The following is a 19700-nucleotide window of genomic DNA, read 5'->3' as shown; positions in this document are numbered from 1 at the left end:
CCGACCAACAAGCTTAAAATACGAGAGATTGACGGGAGCAATAATAACATCATATCAACAAGCAGCAATTCTTAGAGAGTACCGCAAAGATTATATTCCTGGATGGTCTGAGTAGAGTGAAAAACTGTATGAAAAATTCTCTGAAGACCAAAACCAGGAAATTGCAGACGAATTAATCCACAATATTAATTCCGTTAGTTGCGAGAAATGGACTGAGACAGTTAAAAATCTAGATTTCAAAAACTCGAGTAGCCTGGTCGCTGCTTCGAAAACTAGGAGGCAGTAACCCACCCCACCCGACCACTTAACCGGTTCTAATGGGGCCTACACACTCAACCCGAGCGTGGTCGAACGCCCAGCATCTATTGCACCTGAAGACCCGGATACATTTCTCAACCTGGCACCGGACAATGCCCACTTTTATTGTCTTTCTCTCTGGAGAATAGAATCAACCGCCTGTTTCTTGAGGATGACTGTAGCCGCTAGGGTGTTACCCCTAAATGGCCTCATATCTTTGATGTGCTTCATTCTCACGTTGGTATCATCGGCAGAGACATAAGTAGAATATGCCTTTGAATACAAAGATTTCATGAAGGAGGCCTAAATCCAAAGTTGGATTACCTAAGGCTGAAGAAAAAGAAGAAGTAGAGGAATTGTTGGTCAATGCCACAAATACGTGGGACAGCTCTTTAGGAGCATTCTCAAATAACAAACTTAATAGACATTTTTAACAGTCCAGTTGTTTTGGGACTAAACATAGATATAGGGTATATAAAAAATATCCTTCAGATCATAGGATAAAAAGGTTTTCAAAGCCATACGACTGCTCTGATGTCAATAATTCTATAAGCTACAACACTAAAAGAACTAGTTCAAATTAGCTGTGTATGTTTCTGTATTATCTTCTTCCTCCTCAAGCTTAGAATTCGTTTGTAGCTTGTTAAACCTATTAATATCAAGAGGCCAGTTGACGTCTGCTCAGAACTAAGATACAAGATTGCTGGTAACTAGGTCTCTCATTCAATGTGAGTACTATAGCAGACAAATAATAGCAAAGAAGGTTTCCCACGTTTAAGACATACAAAGCGTTCATGGTTTGAAGCAATTTTTCAAATGGCTCTTCATTCCTGCTTTAGAAATAAAACCCTTACCACAAATAGGACAAAGGTAGGGTTTCTCACCAGTATGTGTCTTGATGTGGTACCTATAAGGCGAGCGTTGACCAAAAGTTTTCCCGCAGTACTTACACACATAAGGCTTCTCTCCAGTATGTACCCTCGAGTGCTCGATCAGTAAATCCCTCATAGCAAACCGTTTGGGACACATCAAGCAAGCGTAAGGTTTATCCCCGCTATGTACCCGAAGGTGGTACTTCAACCTACCCATGCACGATATTCTTTTGCCGCAGATTTCACAGATAACGGAAATATCTGGTTGGATATTGCGATGTTTGATGTTGGTGTGGCTGGTTAGACCTGTGGAGGACTCAAATTCTTTGTCGCAGAACTCACATCTGAACTTCTCTCGTGGTTTACCTGTCAAAATTTGACAGTGAGTTTTGATCCGATGGTTACCCAAGCCTCTAGAGTACATAAAGTGCTTGCCACAAATCTCACATTGGAAGGGCTTTTCCCCAGTATGGAAGTTCCGGTGTTCGTCGGCGTGGGCACCACATCGGAAGGCTTTCTGACAGATCTCGCACTTATACTTGGTACTACCTTCGTGAAGCCTTACGTGCAGTTCAAAACGATCTTTACGTAGATTGGTAAAATTGCATATGTGACATGTATATTTTAATTCTGCGCTGTGTTCGATAGAATGGAGAGCATAGTGGAGGTTAGTAAAGAAGGTCTGTTCGCAGTTTTTGCATTTTATCGGTTCGTCGAGTATTACTGGGTCTGGAGGAGGAGTCTTTTTGTATTTGTCTCCGTTTAGGTTGCTCTTTTTGATCTTTGGCTGTCTTCCTGTCGGTGGTCTTCCACGTTTCTTGGGGCTAAAACAAAAACATTAACAGTTCTACTGAGATATATCTCCTTTTTATTAATAGTTTATACAAGGTAATAAACACTGTTTCCTAAATATTTTTAAATTGTATTTTGCCTGATCTAAAAGAAGAGTCCAGAGACCACTCAAAAGAGATTAGAAGACGCATTGAAATAGTACGGTCTGGTTTCATGAACATGCGTAAAATGCTCTGTAACCCCAAGCTGTCAGTCACAATAAGAATGAGAACACTAAAGTGTTATGTGTGGTCTCTATTACTATATGGCTGTGAGGCCTGGACATTAAAACAGTATGACGTCAACAAACTGAATTCATTCGAAATGTGGATCTACCGCCGAATGCTAAGAATAAGCTGCACCAGCAGAACTACGAATGAAGAAGTACTAGATATAATGAACACATGTCCTCATCTGGTCAATACAATCCAAATTAGAAAGACGTCATAATTATCTAGGACACATAATGCGCCATAGGAAATTTGAGCAGCTCCAGGTAATATTATAGTCTGGGCTGATTATCGGAGAATAGGCCATTTTTGGGAAAAGTTATTTACCAGCAATTTTATTGCTGGAATCGAATCTTATTATTGTATGTATTAATAATATAGATATGCAAAGTCCGCAGATAGTGTGCTACTTTTTTTATAAACAAAATGGCGCCCGAAAATCGTGTTTTTTCAATTTTTGCTCTATAACTCCAAAGATTTTAACTTTACACCAAAAACACTCAAATAAGAATTCACCGCAATTAAATTCTGCATAGAGACCTGTTTTTCCGATATACTTCGACGAAAACTTTCCCCGGAAAAAGCGAGTTTTTCCAACAAAATCTTTAATATTCAACTAAACTTTTAGATAAGCATTTGTTAATCTATAATTAAATAGCTTGGTAATGTAAAAGCCCTTTTTGTATAGATTATAATTCCAGAATCCTATAGAAATTGAATGAACAGTTTAGCAACAATTGAATTGTTAATTAAAAAGTTACGGTCGCTATAATAACGACAATCATTATGATGCATAATAATAACTATGATTTTTTCATAAAAAGATACTATACCTATCTAATGTACTTTACAGAATTGAAATCGGACTATTTAAGCGGCCTCAGGAATATTTTAAAATTATAAAGAATTTTTTGGCTTATAAACAAATAGAATATCTCGGGAAATATTAAACCAAATTAGATTATAAAAACGGTATTCGAAAAACAGCGGCAGGGCGCTTCTTTTAAAAGAAAAAACGTTTAATTATGATGAGTAGTTCCTGAGATACAACCGGTCAAAGTTGACCGGAATTTACGGCAAAGATATAAACAATAGGATCATAATTTTCAAACCCTCACCTTTTTATTTTTGTCCTCTCTCTCCACACCAATTTTCATATCCTTAAAATACTCATAACATATATTATTATAATAAAAACTATCGATAATACGTGTGAAAATTGCCAAAAATAGCAAAATTCCAATCAAAAATTAGGTTGGAGAAAATGTAACCCTCAAAGTTCAAAATCGGTATACGTTAAAAATATGCATTTTCTCGGCTTCCCATGGAGCAATTTCCTTCATTCTTTTTTTTGATCCACAGTAACAGTAGCCACTTTCTGTCAGTTGTTGTTGCGTGAAATAGATTTCCGACTTATTTCGTATGCTTTAAATGATGACGCACGGGTAAAGACTCGCGGACTCAACTGTAGGTATAGTATCTTTTTATGAAAAAATCATAGTTATTCTTATGCATCATAATTATTGTCGTTATTATAGGGACCGTAAATTTTTAATTAACAATTCAATTGTTGCTAAACTGTTCATTCAATTTCCATCGGCTTCTGGAATTATAATCTATACTAAAAGGGCTTTTACATTACCAAGTTATTTAATTATTGATTAACAATTACTTATCTAAAATTTTAGTTGAACATTAAAGATTTTGTTGGAAAACCCCGCTTTTTCCGGGGAAAGTTTTCGTCGAAGTGAATCGGGAAAAACACGTCTCTATGCATAATTTAATTGCGGTGAATTTTTATTTGGGTGTTTTTGGTGTAAAGTTAAAATCTTTGGAGTTATAGAGCAAAAATTGAAAAAAACACGATTTTCGGGCGCCATTTTGTTTATAAAAAAAGTAGCACACTATCTGCGGACTTTGCATACCTATTTTATTAATACATACAATAATAAGATTCGATTCCAGCAATAAAATTGCTGGTAAATAACTTTTCCTTGTATTTTGCTAAGTAGCCCAGAGTATTAGAGGACAAGTCGAAGATAAATGGGGCATAGGAAGAAAGAAAAAATCCTGGCACCGAAACATCAGAGATTGGACCCATACAACAGGGAATGACTTAATTCATCAAGCCCAGAAAAGGGAGAAATTTGCTATATTGATCGCCAACCTCAATAGAGAAGGCACTTAGGAGTGGAAAAGAAGAGTGGACGAAGGAATATAACCACAGCATAAAGAAACAGCTGGTGAGCGAACTAAAGTGCCTTGAGATAATACTAAATTTTAGGCCTATTTAAAATCAGCAGAAAGAAAGAATATTCAAGAAAGATATGACTAACTCAATGGTAGCCAGTTAGATTAATTGAAAAATGTGAGATTTTTCCATTATTACCAGAATCCAAGAACCAGAAATGTAATCTTGTATTTGTAACATGATGAAACCGCCTATCAGTGGTATGGTTATCACAGGTTCGGCAAAAAGGTGCAATCATCAAATTAAGCAAGGTTGAAAGAGTTGCTTGCCTTGTCATTACAAGGGATCTAAGAACCATCCCAATAACTGCTACTAGACTTCATTTGAACATCCTTATAGGAAAGGAAGTCATGGAACGACTGTAAACATTAAAACTGGATCAAGGGTGTCTGAGGGATTGAAGGTCAGGAAGGATTGAAGCAGGGTTGCTTCATTTCGCCTACCCTTTTCAAAATTTATCTGGAACAAGCTCTCAAGCTGAGGAAAGAAATATAATGGCATGGGAATCCCTCTCAATGATGAGACAACACTATACACTTTATGTTTCGCTGATAACCAAATTCTAATTGCTCAGGATCATGACGACTTGAGTTACATGATGCGGAAGCTAATAGAAGAATATAACAAATGGGGTCTCGAAGTCAACATTAAGAAAACTGAAGCCATGTGTATTGGAGGGACAAAACAGTCCATTGGATTCGACGATAGGGTAGAAATTAAACACTGTGATGAATACAAGATAAATTAAAAAACAGAAAAGCACCAGGACCCGATGGGATACCAAATGAACTCCTGAAATACGGAGGAGAAACCTTAATCGAAAACATAGAGATCCTCTTTCAAGAAATAATATGTAGCCAGCGTGTACCAGACCAGTGAAGGACGAGTATAACAATACCAATACACAAGAGAGGAAACAGCAAAGACCCTAACAACTACCGTACCATCACCTTGCTGAGCACAACTCTTAAACTCTTAACAAAAATACTTGCCAATAAAATAAATGAAGAATACACAATTAGTGAGGAACAACAAGGTTCTCGGAAAAATAGGTCCACAATAGACGCCATATTCAGAGCCAGACAAATTGCTGAGAAAGCACTGGAATATAATAAACCTGTATTTATGTGCTTTATAGATCTGACTAAGGCCTTCGATTGTGTATTATTGGAAGATGTGCTAAGATTGCTAAAGGAGAAAAATCAGCCCAACAAGATGATAAGGTTAATTAAAGACATTAATACGAAGAACAAAACCAGAATAAAAGTCGAGAATGAACTAACATCGGAAGTAGAAATCAACTCGGGAATCAGACAAGGGGATAACTTGCGCCCATTGCTTTTTAATTTAGTCATGGACAAAATCATAGAAAACATTAAAGGTACTGGAAATGGATATAAGATGGCCAAAAAACAAATAAAAATCCTCTGTTATGCTGACGACGCAATCTTAATCTCCGATAACGAGGATAACCTACAGCGAATGGCACAAACTTTCAATACAGTGGCGAAGAACTACAACATGAAAATATCAACAGCCAAGACAAAATCCCTGGTAGTGTCAAGGGAACCCATAAGATGCAAATTAGTAATTAACAACGAACTAATTGAACAAGTCTCGAGATTCCAATATCTGGGAATCGAAATATGTAGTTATGGAGATGTTAAAGAGAGCGTCCGAAAGCAAGCAAATAAAGCCAATTACGTGTCAGGATGTCTGAGGGATGTCATCTGGAGAAACAAAGATATGAGGCTGGAAGGGAAAGTACGCATATACAAATCATGTGTAAGACCGATCATGACGCACCCGATAGAAACAAGATGTGACACAGCAGAAACCAAGAGGATACTGAGAACATCAGAAATGAGAACGTTGAGGTCAATAACTGGGAAAACACTGAGAGACAGAATACCGAACGACAGAATAAGAGATCTCTGTAACATACAAGATATAGTACGGTGGGGAAGACAGAGACGACGAGAGTGGAATCAGCATGTGACGAGAATGGACAGCGAGAGAATAGCCCGTATAGCCAGGGATTCGAAGCCAACAGGCAAGCGACCAATAGGAAGGCCCTTTAAAAGGTGGCGAGATAGCTGGCAGTCAACATCACAGCTACGAATACAAGCGGAAAATCGGTAAGGAACAGGCCAATAGGCCTATTATAAGAAGAAGAAGATGAATGGTACCTGGGCATGAAGATAACTCAAGATCGAGCACTCGATGCTGCTATAAAAGACAGAAACATACAGGGGGTAGAAAAGCCATATCCATGATGAACAGCATTCTGTGGGATCAAACAATCTCTAAAGCAAACAAACACCTCATATAACATACCATAGTTAAAAGTGTAATCACATATGGCAGTGAAGTTTGGCCACTGAAACAAAGAACAGAGAAAATGTTACTAAGAACAGAAATAGACTACTGGAGAAGAGTACCAGGCAAAGAAACAGATTTTGACGTGGACACCACAAGGGAGAGGAAAAAGAGGAAGGTTGAGAAGAAGCTGGATCAAGGGAATTGGGAAAGAAGTAGATAAAAGAGGAATCCCTCCAGGTCTGTGGTTAAACAGAGAAGAATTGGCGGTTAGGAGTCTGAAGGCGTCGGAGAACGCTGTAAACCGATAGTAGTAGTATGAAGGAAACAAAGTTAATTTGGCTCATCTATGTAACTTCTGTACTTACTTATCGTGACGTCTAATATGTAGCTCCATCCTATCTCTCCGAATATTTTGGTAATTCGGACACAAATGACATGTATATTTGTTATCTTTGCTATGTTTGATCGAATGAACAGCAAAATCTACGTCATAATCAAACTCTACATTACAATCATCACATTTTCTAGGCTCTTCTAATTTAACTAACTCGGGAAGAGGAGAAGGCTCTTTTTTGAATTTCTCTTTCTCTTGTCTTGGAAGTTTTGGCTTTTTCTGAGACGGCTCTTTTTTGATTTTTATCTTTTTCTTTCTCCTAAAATGTAAGTACTGGTTAGTATTTTTATTATTTAAGGCTAAGGGATTAAAGTTGGTCTTACAAATAGTCGTCCATGCATCAAAATAAGTTCACTGGTTCTTCTTTCGTATCACAGGTACAAGAGCAAGGATAAGAAAACAAGATAAATCTAATAAGACATATAATTATAAGATATAAATATGTATAAAAAATATAAGATAAGTCCATATAGGCGAGGAAATAAAGCACTAAAATCACTAATTTTTTAAAGTAAGACGAATCGTTATGAAACCGTTTGCATTCGATTCAGGAAAATTCTTTAACACTTGGCTAGAGGGACAAATGAAAATTGCATTGTAGGTGGAAAATGCATTTTCTAAAGTGCATCTCAGAGTGTTCAAAAAATAAAAATTCACAACTCGGAAAATAATAATGGAAATGAGTTCAATTTTCATACTCGGGTTTTTGAGGTCGCTGAACGGGAATATTGGGTCGGCGAAGCTGTTAGAGGTACCTGGTGGCCGGTATGCGAATTTACAAAACCTATACTATTTCAGTCTTTCAGTCATGGGGACGACTGAATTCGAGTAGGTTTTGTATGCAGAATATTAGTTACATATCCTATGCTATTTCGGTCCAGAAATTAACTGTATCGGTGTAGGATTTGTAAGCGAAATTTTTGATTATTATTGAGCAAATGTCTATACTGTTCCAGTCATGTAAATCAAACTAATCAAAAATATTTACTAAGTGGATTTATTATTATATCATAAAATTTAGATATGTTTGAAAAATTAAAATGAATAATATATATTTGGATAATATTAAAAATTAAAAACAAATGAATAATTACTAATATACGAATATATACAGTATGTCCCTGTAAGTTGGAACCATATGGAAAACTTTTTTATTATTGATTTTACGAAAAAAAGAACATATTCTTCATAAAAAGTTCTGCATGGTCTAAAACCGAAGATGCAATTATCTGATATCGAGTTTTATAAATAGTATACGAGGGATGTCAAAAAATATGAATTTGTTTCAAGAGTACCTTTATATATTTCACAAGATCGAAAATTGTTATTACAAAAATTTGTTTGGACTTAAAAATAATTTTCTAATATGCAACTACATTCTTCTAATTGAAAAAAAAATGATAGAATGCACGCCGAATTTATAAGACTTTCAGATATATTAAAAAAATATCAATGTCCCTCGAATACCACAGTGCTGAAAAAATTTGTGACAACATTGGAAAAAATGAAAACTCCGTCACAAATAGTATCTATGTTTTCCGCAAATCGCCAGGAAATTTTGACATTCCTGTCAAAATTTCTTGAAGAAAAAGTCAGGATTTCCTTACTGTAAGGAAATGATATTTCCGTACAGTTGTTAGTGTTCTACATAAATGATAGAAAATTATTAATAATCCATAAAACGTCTGTATGCATTTTCGTACTTTTCTCTTGATTTCTTTGGCAATAATTCTAATGAAGCAGTATTCACTGCCTCAACCAGCTCTGGAGGAGTCCCAGGAATGGAAATTTCATCATCACTTATCATTTTACTTTCGAGAACACCAGCAATTAAATTTATAAGCGTCAAGTTTGACAATTCAACCTCAATACGTTTCCATAGTAACCCAAGTAATTTTATTAGGAATTTCAAAGCACCATTTATTTGGGAATAAAATTATCGCGTTTTTTTTAAATCAATCAATATCTGTCGAATTTTAAACGATTTGCGGAAAAATAGTATGTTTACCTCGTAGGAAAAGCCACATTCCTGGACTCTGTGTTGCTAAGTCTCGGCTTGCGCCTCGACTTAGCAATCTTCACAGTCGTCCAGGAATGTTAAGCTTTTCCTACCCGGTAAACAATGTACTATTTCTCACACAACTCGATTTGACAGGAACCGAAAAATTCTAGTACAACCTACCGCTATAGCTCGAAGAAAGGATAGGGGGCTAAAAGGTCGTCAGAATCGCATACAGTCTGGAAGATCAACCACTTTGGAAAAAAAAAAGAAAAAGAAGAAACCTCACAACCTTAGTTTAAGCATAAAAAAACGAGTCTAGTGCAAAAAAGAACACTGACTTAACTCTGTTCAATAATTTAGTAAGTATCTAATATTAGTAAATACCCATGTTAGATATTTTTTAATTCTTATACAATATGTCCCACTAAAGGTCGCCTCATATTATAATGCACGTCGCGTTTTCGTCACGTAGCGTTTCGTTTGCGAAAAATATAATTTAATGGTTTTTAAATTGAACCATTCATATTGTGCGTATAAGACACGTAACGTAGCGTATAAGACACGTTACGTCTGCGTTCGGTTCATTCGAAAACAACATTTTTCGGATGTTGACAGATACGGGTCGTTTTCCCCTTGTTGTTTATGTAGGTATTTCTTTGAATTTGATACCGAGTATTTAGACCGGTCAGTATCGTCGCCCTCGCTAGCGAAATTATTCCCATTCGATTTTTTGCACAAATTTACTCAAAGAGAGGTTCTTATAACATATCCACAGGGTGCCAGGCGGTGCCGTGGTCGAAAAATTGTTTAAACAATCTTTTTTAAACAAATTCACAAAAATATTTTTTCATTCGAGCAATATTTTTTTTAGAAAATTCCACACCTGTAATTTTGAACCAATCAAAATACGTTATTTTGACAGATCACCATGGCAACGGAGGTATTTTATCGGAAATTTTTTGCTCGTGGGGTACCCAACAGCGAATTATAGTGGAAATTTTTTGACGTTTACAATAACAGAACATTTTTGACAGACTGGTTTTTATTTGTTTACATAATTTAGTTTTGATTCATTTTCTATCACTTGGAGTTACTCAAAACTTATGTAAAATTGAAGAATATACTATTTTCTATCTTGAAATGGTATTCCCATGCAACTACAATGAGTAGAAATTACGAATTTGAAAGCCTAAATAATTGCTGACAAAACTATGGCGCGCTATTAATCTGTTCATGCAGCTTTGGATTTTCAAATGCAAATTTGGTGTGGAATTTTCTTACCGAATACCACGCGAAGTCAAATTGATATCCGGAAATTTTTTTTTGATCATGAATATTTTTAGAAAATTTCCCTCGTCTGCGACTCGGGAAATTTTCAAAATATTCATGATCTCAAAAAAATTTCCGGAAATAATTTGACCTCTAGTGGTATTACTAGTGATAATTTGGGTAATTCTGAGCAAAAAAGGTTTCTTGTCATTTTTCTCTAAAATTGCGAAAAATCAAGGCTTAATAACTCGATTAAAAATTATTATTATGAATTTCAATAAGTGACCAAATCAAGTTTCAAACAACTTCTTCAAGGTCCTGAAGAGATTTTTGTCATTATTTTATTACAAAGCTGTTATTTTGAACTATTAACAATTACCGCTATAGTCCAACTGTATCGTCGCCCCCGTTAGCGAAATTAGATTTTTTGCACAAACTTACTCAAAAAGAGGTCCTTATAACACATCAACAGGGTTCCGGGCGGTGCCGTGGTCTAAAAATTGTTTAAACAATTTTTGTTAAACAAATTCACAAAAATATTTTTTTATTAATAATTTAATTAAACCCAAATTAATAATAATTTGAGTTATTCTGGGCAAAAAAGGTCTCTTGTGATTTTTCTTTAAAATTGATTGTTGTCGAGTTATATGGCCATTTCCGCATTTTTGCAAGATATGTTTTTTAATCAAGTATATTCAAATGGGAAATAAGCCACAATTTTACCTAAAAATAATTTTATTAACGTTTCGACGCCCAAGTCGGGTGTCGTTGTCAAAATACAAAATAATACTAAATAAACAAAAATGTTGTTGCTTAGTAAAAAATTCTTCTAATAATTTATTTAATCTGACTCATTTATATCGGCAATTCAGACACGTATTATACATTTTAAAGTAGACGACTTTAAAATGATATTGCCAATATTGATGAGTTGCGTTCCTGGGACGACTTTATGATTTTTTGTGGCGGATATTCTTGAGTTGGGATTGATTTCATGTAATCGAATGAACTATCTTTTAGTAAAGTCGTCCCAGGAACGCAACTCATCAATATTGGCAATATCATTTTAAAGTCGTCTACTTTAAAATGTATAACACGTGTCTGAATTGCCGATATAAATGAGTCAGATTAAATAAATTATTAGAAGAATTTTTTACTAAGCAACAACATTTTTGTTTATTTAGTATTATTTTGTATTTTGACAACGACACCCGACTTGGGCGTCGAAACGTTAATAAAATTATTTTTAGGTAAAATTGTGGCTTATTTCCCATTTGAATATACTTGATTATAAAAATGCCACAAGAAAATAACTTCAGAACAACATATGTTTTTTGCTAAGAATAACCCAAATTATCTAAAAAAAAATCGTTCGTAATGAAAAAATTATTTTTGTGAATTGTTTAATAAGAATTGTTAAAACAATTTTTTGACAACGGCACCGCCCGGCACCCTGTGGATGTGTTTGTTATAAGGACTCTTTTTGAGTAAGTTTGTGCAAAAACATCTAATCGAAATAGTTTCGCTAACGGGGGCGACGATACAGTTGGACTATAGCGCTAATTGTTAATAACTAAAAATAACAGCTTTGTAGTAAAATAATGACAAAAATCTCTTTGGGACCTTGAAGAAGGGGTTTGAAACTTGATTTGGTCACTTATTGAAATTTATAATAATACTTTTAATCGAGTTATTAAGCCTTGAAAATGGCCTTTTCGCATTTTTCAAATTTTTAATCGCATGTAACTCGACAACAATCAATTTTAGAGAAAAATGACAAGAGACCTTTTTTGCCCAGAATGACCCAGTTTATCTAAAAAAATATTGCTCGAAATGAAAAAAATATATTTGTGAATTTGTTTAAAAAAAATGTTTAAACAATTTTTCGACCACGGTACCGCCCCGGCACCCTGTGGATATGTTATAAGGACTTCTTTTTGAGTAAGTTTGTTTAAAAATATCGAATCGGAATAATTGCGCTAGCCGGGGCGACGATACTGCCTGGTCTAATTTAAAAAGTAGTTTTCGAGGCAATTTGTCATATAAACATGTGTTGTGACAATAAACACATCTGCACCACACCAAACTGAAACCAACGTAAACGTTCTATGTATGATAATGTGAATGGGCAGTCCGATTGACGGTCTGCAAACGCTACGTGCCGAAAACGCGACGTGCATTATAATATAACGCGACCTTAAGTTTAAACCTTGTGGAAAACTTTTTTATTATTATGGTAGGGGAGCCCAAGCGGGGATTTTTGCAGTTACTCGAGCGCGTCAGATTAGCATATGGGGAGAAACCTGGTACCCTGCAGATGTACCTCTACCATATATTGGCTCTTAACACAGGGGAGTTCGTTAAGGGGGGCCCGAAAAAAATCTATCCTTAAAAAAACTCGAAATTGTCAGATTAAGATAAGGTAAGTTAAGTGCATGCAAAAGAGTGTATATTTCAAAAATCTGAAGATTTGAGCCGGGCGTAAGGAAATGGGTGAGTCCCAACGTTTCACAAGAAAAAAGCGAATATTTCGCGAAATGAATGACAAATCGAAAAACTAAAAAATATGTGCTCAATATTTTTTTAAAAATCTATCGAATGATACCAAACACGACTTCCCACGGAGAGGGGTGGAGGGGGGGGGGGTAAATTTAATATTATTTGGATTCCTTACGTAAAAATAAGTAACTTTTATTCGAAACATTTTTTCGAATTATGGATACATGGCGTTATAATCGGAAAAAACGATTGTTGGAAATGGAAAATTAAATTAAAAAATGGCAAGCGCCCACTAAAATGGAAAACTTTACTTAACTTTTTTTGGTTTTAGGACCTACTCTTCACAGCCCAATAGGTCCCCATAACGCTCGAGTGACTGCACATTTAGCATACTTTGCTCCCCTACTATTACTTTTACGAAAAAAAGTTGTTCTTTATAAAAAGTTTTGCATGGTCGAAAAACTAAGATACAATCATCAGATATCAAATTTTATTAAAAGTATACGAGGTATGTCAAAAAATATGATTTTCTCTCAAGAGTAAAGCACCTTTATATTCCACAATATTGAAAATTGTTATTATCGAAAGTTGTTTGGAATTAAAAACTATGTTCTAATGCACAATTATGTTCTTCTAATTGAAAAAAAAATTGAAGATACCTAACATCATTTTTATTTTTAACTCCGACATTATTAATTTTACCAAAAAAAGCTATTCTTTATAAAAAGTTTTGCACGTTCTACAAAATAAGATTCAATAATAATATTTCACATTTTATCAATTTTATACGGGGTATGTCAAAAAATAATATGAATTTCGCTTAAGAGTAAAGTACTTGCACAATATTGAAAAATTTTATTATAAAAAGTTGTTCAGAATTCAAAAACATGTACGAGTATACAATTACATATTTTTAATTGAAATATTGTGAACTATAAAGGTATTTTACTCTTGAACAAAATTTATATTTTTTGACAAACCTTGTATACAATTGATAAAATTTGATAAATTATGGTTGTATCTTAGTTTCTAGACCATGCAAAACTTTTTATAAACAATAACTTTTTTTTCGTAAAATTAATAATATCGAGAAAATAATTTGAGATAATTTGAGAAATTTTCAATTTTTTTTCAATTAGAAGAATGTAGTTGCATAGTAGAACATTATTTTCAAGTCCAAATAAATTTTCATAATAACAATTTTCAATCTTGTGAAATATATAAATATACTTTACTCTTGACAAAAATTCATATTTTTTGACATCTCTCATATAATATTAATAAAACTTAATATCAGATGAGTGCATTTTCGGTTTTAGACCATGCAGAACTTTTTATAAAGAATATGTATATTTTTTTCGTAAAATCAGTAATAAAAAAAGTTTTCCATATGGTTCCAACTTACAGGGAAATACTGTATATATTCGTATATTAGTTTTTCATTAGTTATTCATTAGAATAACAAATTATTCATTTGTTTTAATTTTTAATATTATCCAAATATATATTATTCATTTTAATTTTCAAAACATATCTAAATTTTATGATATAATAATAAATCCACTTGGTAAATATTTGATTAGTTTGATTTACATGACTGAAACAGTATAGACATTTGCTCAATAATAATCAAAAATTTCGCTTACAAATCCTACACCGATACAGTTAATTTCTGGACCGATATAGCATAGGATATGTAACTAATATTCTGCATACAAAGCTTACTCGAATTCAGTCGCCCCCATGACTGAAATAGTATAGGTTTTGTAAATTCGCGGCCGGTATCCCAGTATGCACGTCATCTCCTTGAGTTTTATGGAAATCCATTATGAAAATCGTTGAAACTTATTATTCCAAGGTTACTGAGGTCGCTGATCACCAATATTACTTCGGCGATGTTGTACGAGGAACCTGGTGCCCCATATCTACGTCGTCTCCGGAAATTTCATGGAAATTCGCAATAAAATTTGTTGAAACTTATTATTCTGGGGTATTTAACGCAACTGAGAATTTTAATCATATAGGTACTCGATGCTCTTTTATATACATCTCTTACGATGCTCTTACATCTTTATACAGGGTGTCCCGAAAAGATTGGTCATAAATTATACCACACATTCTGGGGTCAAAAATAGTTCGATGGAACCTAACTTACCTTAGTACAAATGTGCTCATAAAAAAAGTTACAGCCCTTTGAAGTTACAAAATGAAAATCGATTGTTTTCAATATATCGAAAACTATTAAATATTTTTTATTGAAAATGGACATGTATCATTCTTATGGCAGGAACATCTTAAAACAAAATTATAGTGAAATTTGTCCACCCCATAAAAAATTTATGGGGATTTTGTTCCCTTAAACCCCCCCAAACTTTTGTGTACGTTCCAATTAATTCATTATTGTGGTACCATTACTTAAACACAACGTTTTTAAAACTTTTTTGCCTCCTAATATTTTTTCGATAAGCCAGTTTTTATCGAGATGCGGCTTCTTTTTCAATATATTTACGTAAAATTTTTATGGGGGTTTTGTTCCTTTAAACCCCCCAAATGTTTGTGTACGTTCCAATTAAACTATTATTGTGGTACCATTAGTTAAACACAGTGTTTTTAAGACTTTTGCCTCTTAGTCTTTTTTTTATAAGTCACCTTTTATGTAGCTTCTTTTTCAAAATATACCTAAAAATGTAAAAATTAAATAAATTTTCAGATTATTAACAGGTCTCTATAACCGTACTTAACCATATACAAATATGTGGTGGATTCGACAAATATTCAAAATATCTCGATAAACACTGACTTATCGAAAAAGTACTAAGAGGCAAAAAAGATTTAGAAACATTGTGTTTAACTAATGGTGCCACAATAATAATTCAATTGGAACGTACACAAAAGTTTGGGGGGGTTTAAGGGAACAAAACCCCATAAAATTTTTATGGGGTGAACAAATTTCACTTTAATTTTTATTTAAGATGTTGCTGCCATAAAAATGCCACATGTCCATTTTCAATAAAAAATCTCTGAGAGTTTTCGATATATGAAAAAAAATCGATTTTCATTTTGTAACTTCAAAGGGCTGTAACTTTTTTTGTGTGCACTATTGTATATAGGTAAGTTAAGTTCAATCAATCTATTTTTGACCCCAGAATCTGTGGTATAATTTATGACCAATCTTTTCGGGACACCCTGTATAAAACAACTATCATTAATACTAAAAAAATTTCAATTTTTTTTAATAAATTGCGCTCTAAATTAAAATAACTTACTGTTATTGTTACTCACTGTTGAATTTTGTAACGAATTTCGATAAAACTCCAGGGAACGACGTAGATACCGGGCAGCGTATTTACGTTTCCGTGTTCATTTCAAGACCGGGTAGTTTTGAAATCGGCACGTAAACGGCGGAGCATATCTGCTTTCAAATACGTGTCCATTTCAAGACGTTTAATTTTGTAATGCGCACTGGTTTGTAAAAGAACTTCGCGCGTAAAATTATCACAAATACGTGTTAAGTTGTAACATTATTGTATTTTATTTGAACTGTTTATCACAAATAGCGCCTATCTGCAGAATAACAAATTATCATTCATTGGATCTGTGGAAATAAAACAATTTTGTTTTTTGTTACCAAAGTTACCTTCTTTTTTTCTTTATAATTGTTTAAAAAACTTAAAGTTGTGCCAAAATATCCTGTTAAAATAAACTATTACGATACGTATACATTTTGTAGTAATGCACAACAATATAGGTAGGTACTAAAAGTGTTATATTAAAAACATATTTTAGTTTCAGCTAAACAATTATTGTTCAGCAAACATATATTTAGCTATAGAAGGAATATCAGAGAAAGAACAGGGTATATCAATAAATGGAGAAATCTTGAAAAACATAAGATTCGCAGACGACACCGCTATTTTTGCAGACAGTTTAAAAGCACTGCAACGATTAGTACCTAAATATATTACATCAAGTCAGTATAAAATATGAACTACGAATGAACGTTAAGAAAACCAAGTTCATGATTAATTCTAAGCAACATACAATAGGAAGGCTAGATATCGAGGGAAAAATCAAAATTTTTTTATGTAAATATATCATTTTGCATAAAATTGGTATATAGGAGGTATTGATAGTAAGGAGTCGGTTTGTTCTACCTAATGGTGTAAAAATGTTTGAAGTATGTAGTATGAAACACAAATAGGTACATTTATTTGAAAGTATTTTTTTACAAACGTACATTATAACAATAGTATTAATGTTTCTTGCAACAGATTCATTGTTTTAATGTTTAATGAAATATTATGTTTCCTTTTTTGGGATTCTGCTTTTGTAGGTCTGCCTGATTGAATTCTTCCACTACAAGGTAAGCCTCTATCTTTGCGTCGAGCGATCGATGTAGGCTGTACATGCACGGATTTTTCGAGATCTTATAATATTATTTTCACAAATAAATGATATAATATTCGATGGAGTTTTTAGTTGCGACAAATTAGACGGCAAATGATAATAGACCTATTAGTTCTATGCACTTATTTGTAGAATTCCAACGCCACATGTTTCGGTACAAACCCGTGCACATTTCGGGGGGTTGGCGCTTTCAAATCAACACCTTTTTGGAACTAGATATGTATCACCGTTTCGGTGTCCGTTTCAAAACCGCAATGTCTTGAAATGGACACGTAAACGGAAATACGCTACCGGGCACCAGGTACAACGTACAGCATCTTCCATGCAATATTCCTGTTCAGCGACCTCAAAAACCACGAGGTATAAAATTTCAACTATTTTCTTAATTTTCATAAAACTCCAGAGGATGTCGTAGATACCTGGCAACAGGTACTTCGTATACCATCTTCGATGCAATATTCGTGTTCGGTGACTTCAAAAACCCTAAGATAATAAATTTCAACTATTTTCATAACGAATTTTCAAGAAATTCCATGAGATGACATACATACCAGGCACAAGGTACCTCGTACAGCATCTCCGAAGCAATATTCGTGTTCAGTGACATGAGTCCAAGTTCCCATGATTTTCATAATACCACAAAACTCCAGGAGACGACATGCCGTTCACCAGGTACTCTTGTTCAGCGACCTCAAAAACTATAAAAATTTAACTCATTTCTATGATTATCCGAGTAGTGAATTTTTATTTTTTGAACACTTTGAGATGCATTTTGGAAAATGTGTTTTCCGCTTACAATGCAATTTTCATTTGATCCTCATGCCAAGTGTTCAAGAATTTTCCTGAAGCTTTCGCGAAGCGAATGCAAAAGGGTTCATAACGATCCGTCTTACTTTAAAAAAGTTAGAGGTGTAATGCTTTATTTCCTCGCCTAATAGAATATATCTTTTAATAAATAGAAATAGTATATTCTGTATCTCAAGTTAAAGATTAAAACATTACTCAACAATGTAAATATTTCTGATCAACGAAAAATATGGGGACTTTTACTTTCTACATTTTCAAGAAATCGATTTTTGTTTTTTTTACGTAAAACCTTTCCTTAGTATCATAGATAGACCACGACTACTCTGTAAAAAAACGTGTATTTTTAGATGTGAGAGGTGGAATTCGACTTTTTGCAGATAAAATTAGGTGACACCTTCAGTAATAATAATTGACTTATGCTCCTTCTCCAATATGCCCGGAACATTAATAAAAAAATTAAAATATTTAAAAATTTCGAAAAACATCGATTTATTTCTGCTTTCTTTGCTTATAACTTTAAAACGGTTCGTTTTGGAACAAAGTCGTAGAGAAATAAAATAAAGATAATTGAATTTTTTATGATATACGACTGGTCAAAAATGTCTTAATGTATTACCTTTTCTGCAATACAAAATAAGGGGGCAAAATACGCCTGTTATTCAATGTTTCTTAACCACTTTGGTGGCACTTAGAACCTTAGTAATTCGCTTAGAAAATTCTTATAACTTCCTTAATAACTTACTTATAACTTCATTAAAATCGACCTAATAGATTTTGCGTAATAAATTTGCAATGTAAATGTTTTTAAAAAAGTTCAAATTTTTTAAAATCTTTTTGAACAAAAAGTAGACCATTTAGAAGTTGGCTAATTTTTTTACATATAAAAAGGTGCTCTACCTATCTAATACACTTTACAGAATTAAAATCTGATTATTTAAGGGGCCTCAGCAATGTTTTAAAATTATAAACAATTTTTTGGCTTGTAAACAAATAGCTTTGTTTAATAATAAAAAAAATTAATTTTTAGCAATGCAAATAATTAAAACCGGTATAATTTGACTTAAACATTCAAATGCTGTCAACAGAATTGCTATTTTATTTTTTAATCAAAAGTTATTCTCGTTCAAAAATTGCAATTTTTCGATTTTTTGAATGTTCCACCGCGTTTATCTCGAAAACTATGCATCCTACAAAAAAACTTGTAAGAACATTTTTTGCTTAGAATTACCCAAGAAATATAAAAAAATGTTTCATTTTGCGAAAAATCGATGTTATGTAATTCCTTAAGTTCTTTGTTTATAACAATCTTATCGACATCCGGATCAACTGTTACCCAAAAAATTCGTGTTCCACGGGTCAAAATACATAAACAAAACTTGGGTAAGTCCATCTAAATAAAGGAGCCCGTAGCACCCCCTCCTGGACACAGCACTAATTTGTTTATAAGCCAAAAAATTGTTTATAACTTTAAAACATTACTGAGGCTGCTTAAATAGTACGATTTTAATTCTGTAAAGTG

The 19700-nt window shown here is 33.6% G+C and overlaps 1 protein-coding gene across 1 annotated transcript; it reads right to left on the bottom strand.

Moving 5' to 3' along the window:
- Positions 1-1089: 1089 nt before the first annotated feature.
- On the bottom strand, positions 1090-17819 carry LOC114325002 (zinc finger protein 234-like). The gene is made up of 3 exons (XM_050660891.1): positions 17794-17819; positions 7169-7456; positions 1090-1993 (listed from the first exon to the last, which is right to left on the bottom strand). The coding sequence occupies exons 1-3, from the start codon at positions 17817-17819 to the stop codon at positions 1090-1092; spliced, it is 1218 nt and encodes a 405-aa protein (XP_050516848.1).
- Positions 17820-19700: the final 1881 nt, after the last annotated feature.

Source organism: Diabrotica virgifera, chromosome 9 (genome assembly GCF_917563875.1).
Source record: "Diabrotica virgifera virgifera chromosome 9, PGI_DIABVI_V3a".
Classification (NCBI taxonomy): domain Eukaryota; kingdom Metazoa; phylum Arthropoda; class Insecta; order Coleoptera; family Chrysomelidae; genus Diabrotica; species Diabrotica virgifera.
Note: the sequence above shows the minus strand (reverse complement) of the source record. Positions and strands in the feature narration are given on the sequence as shown.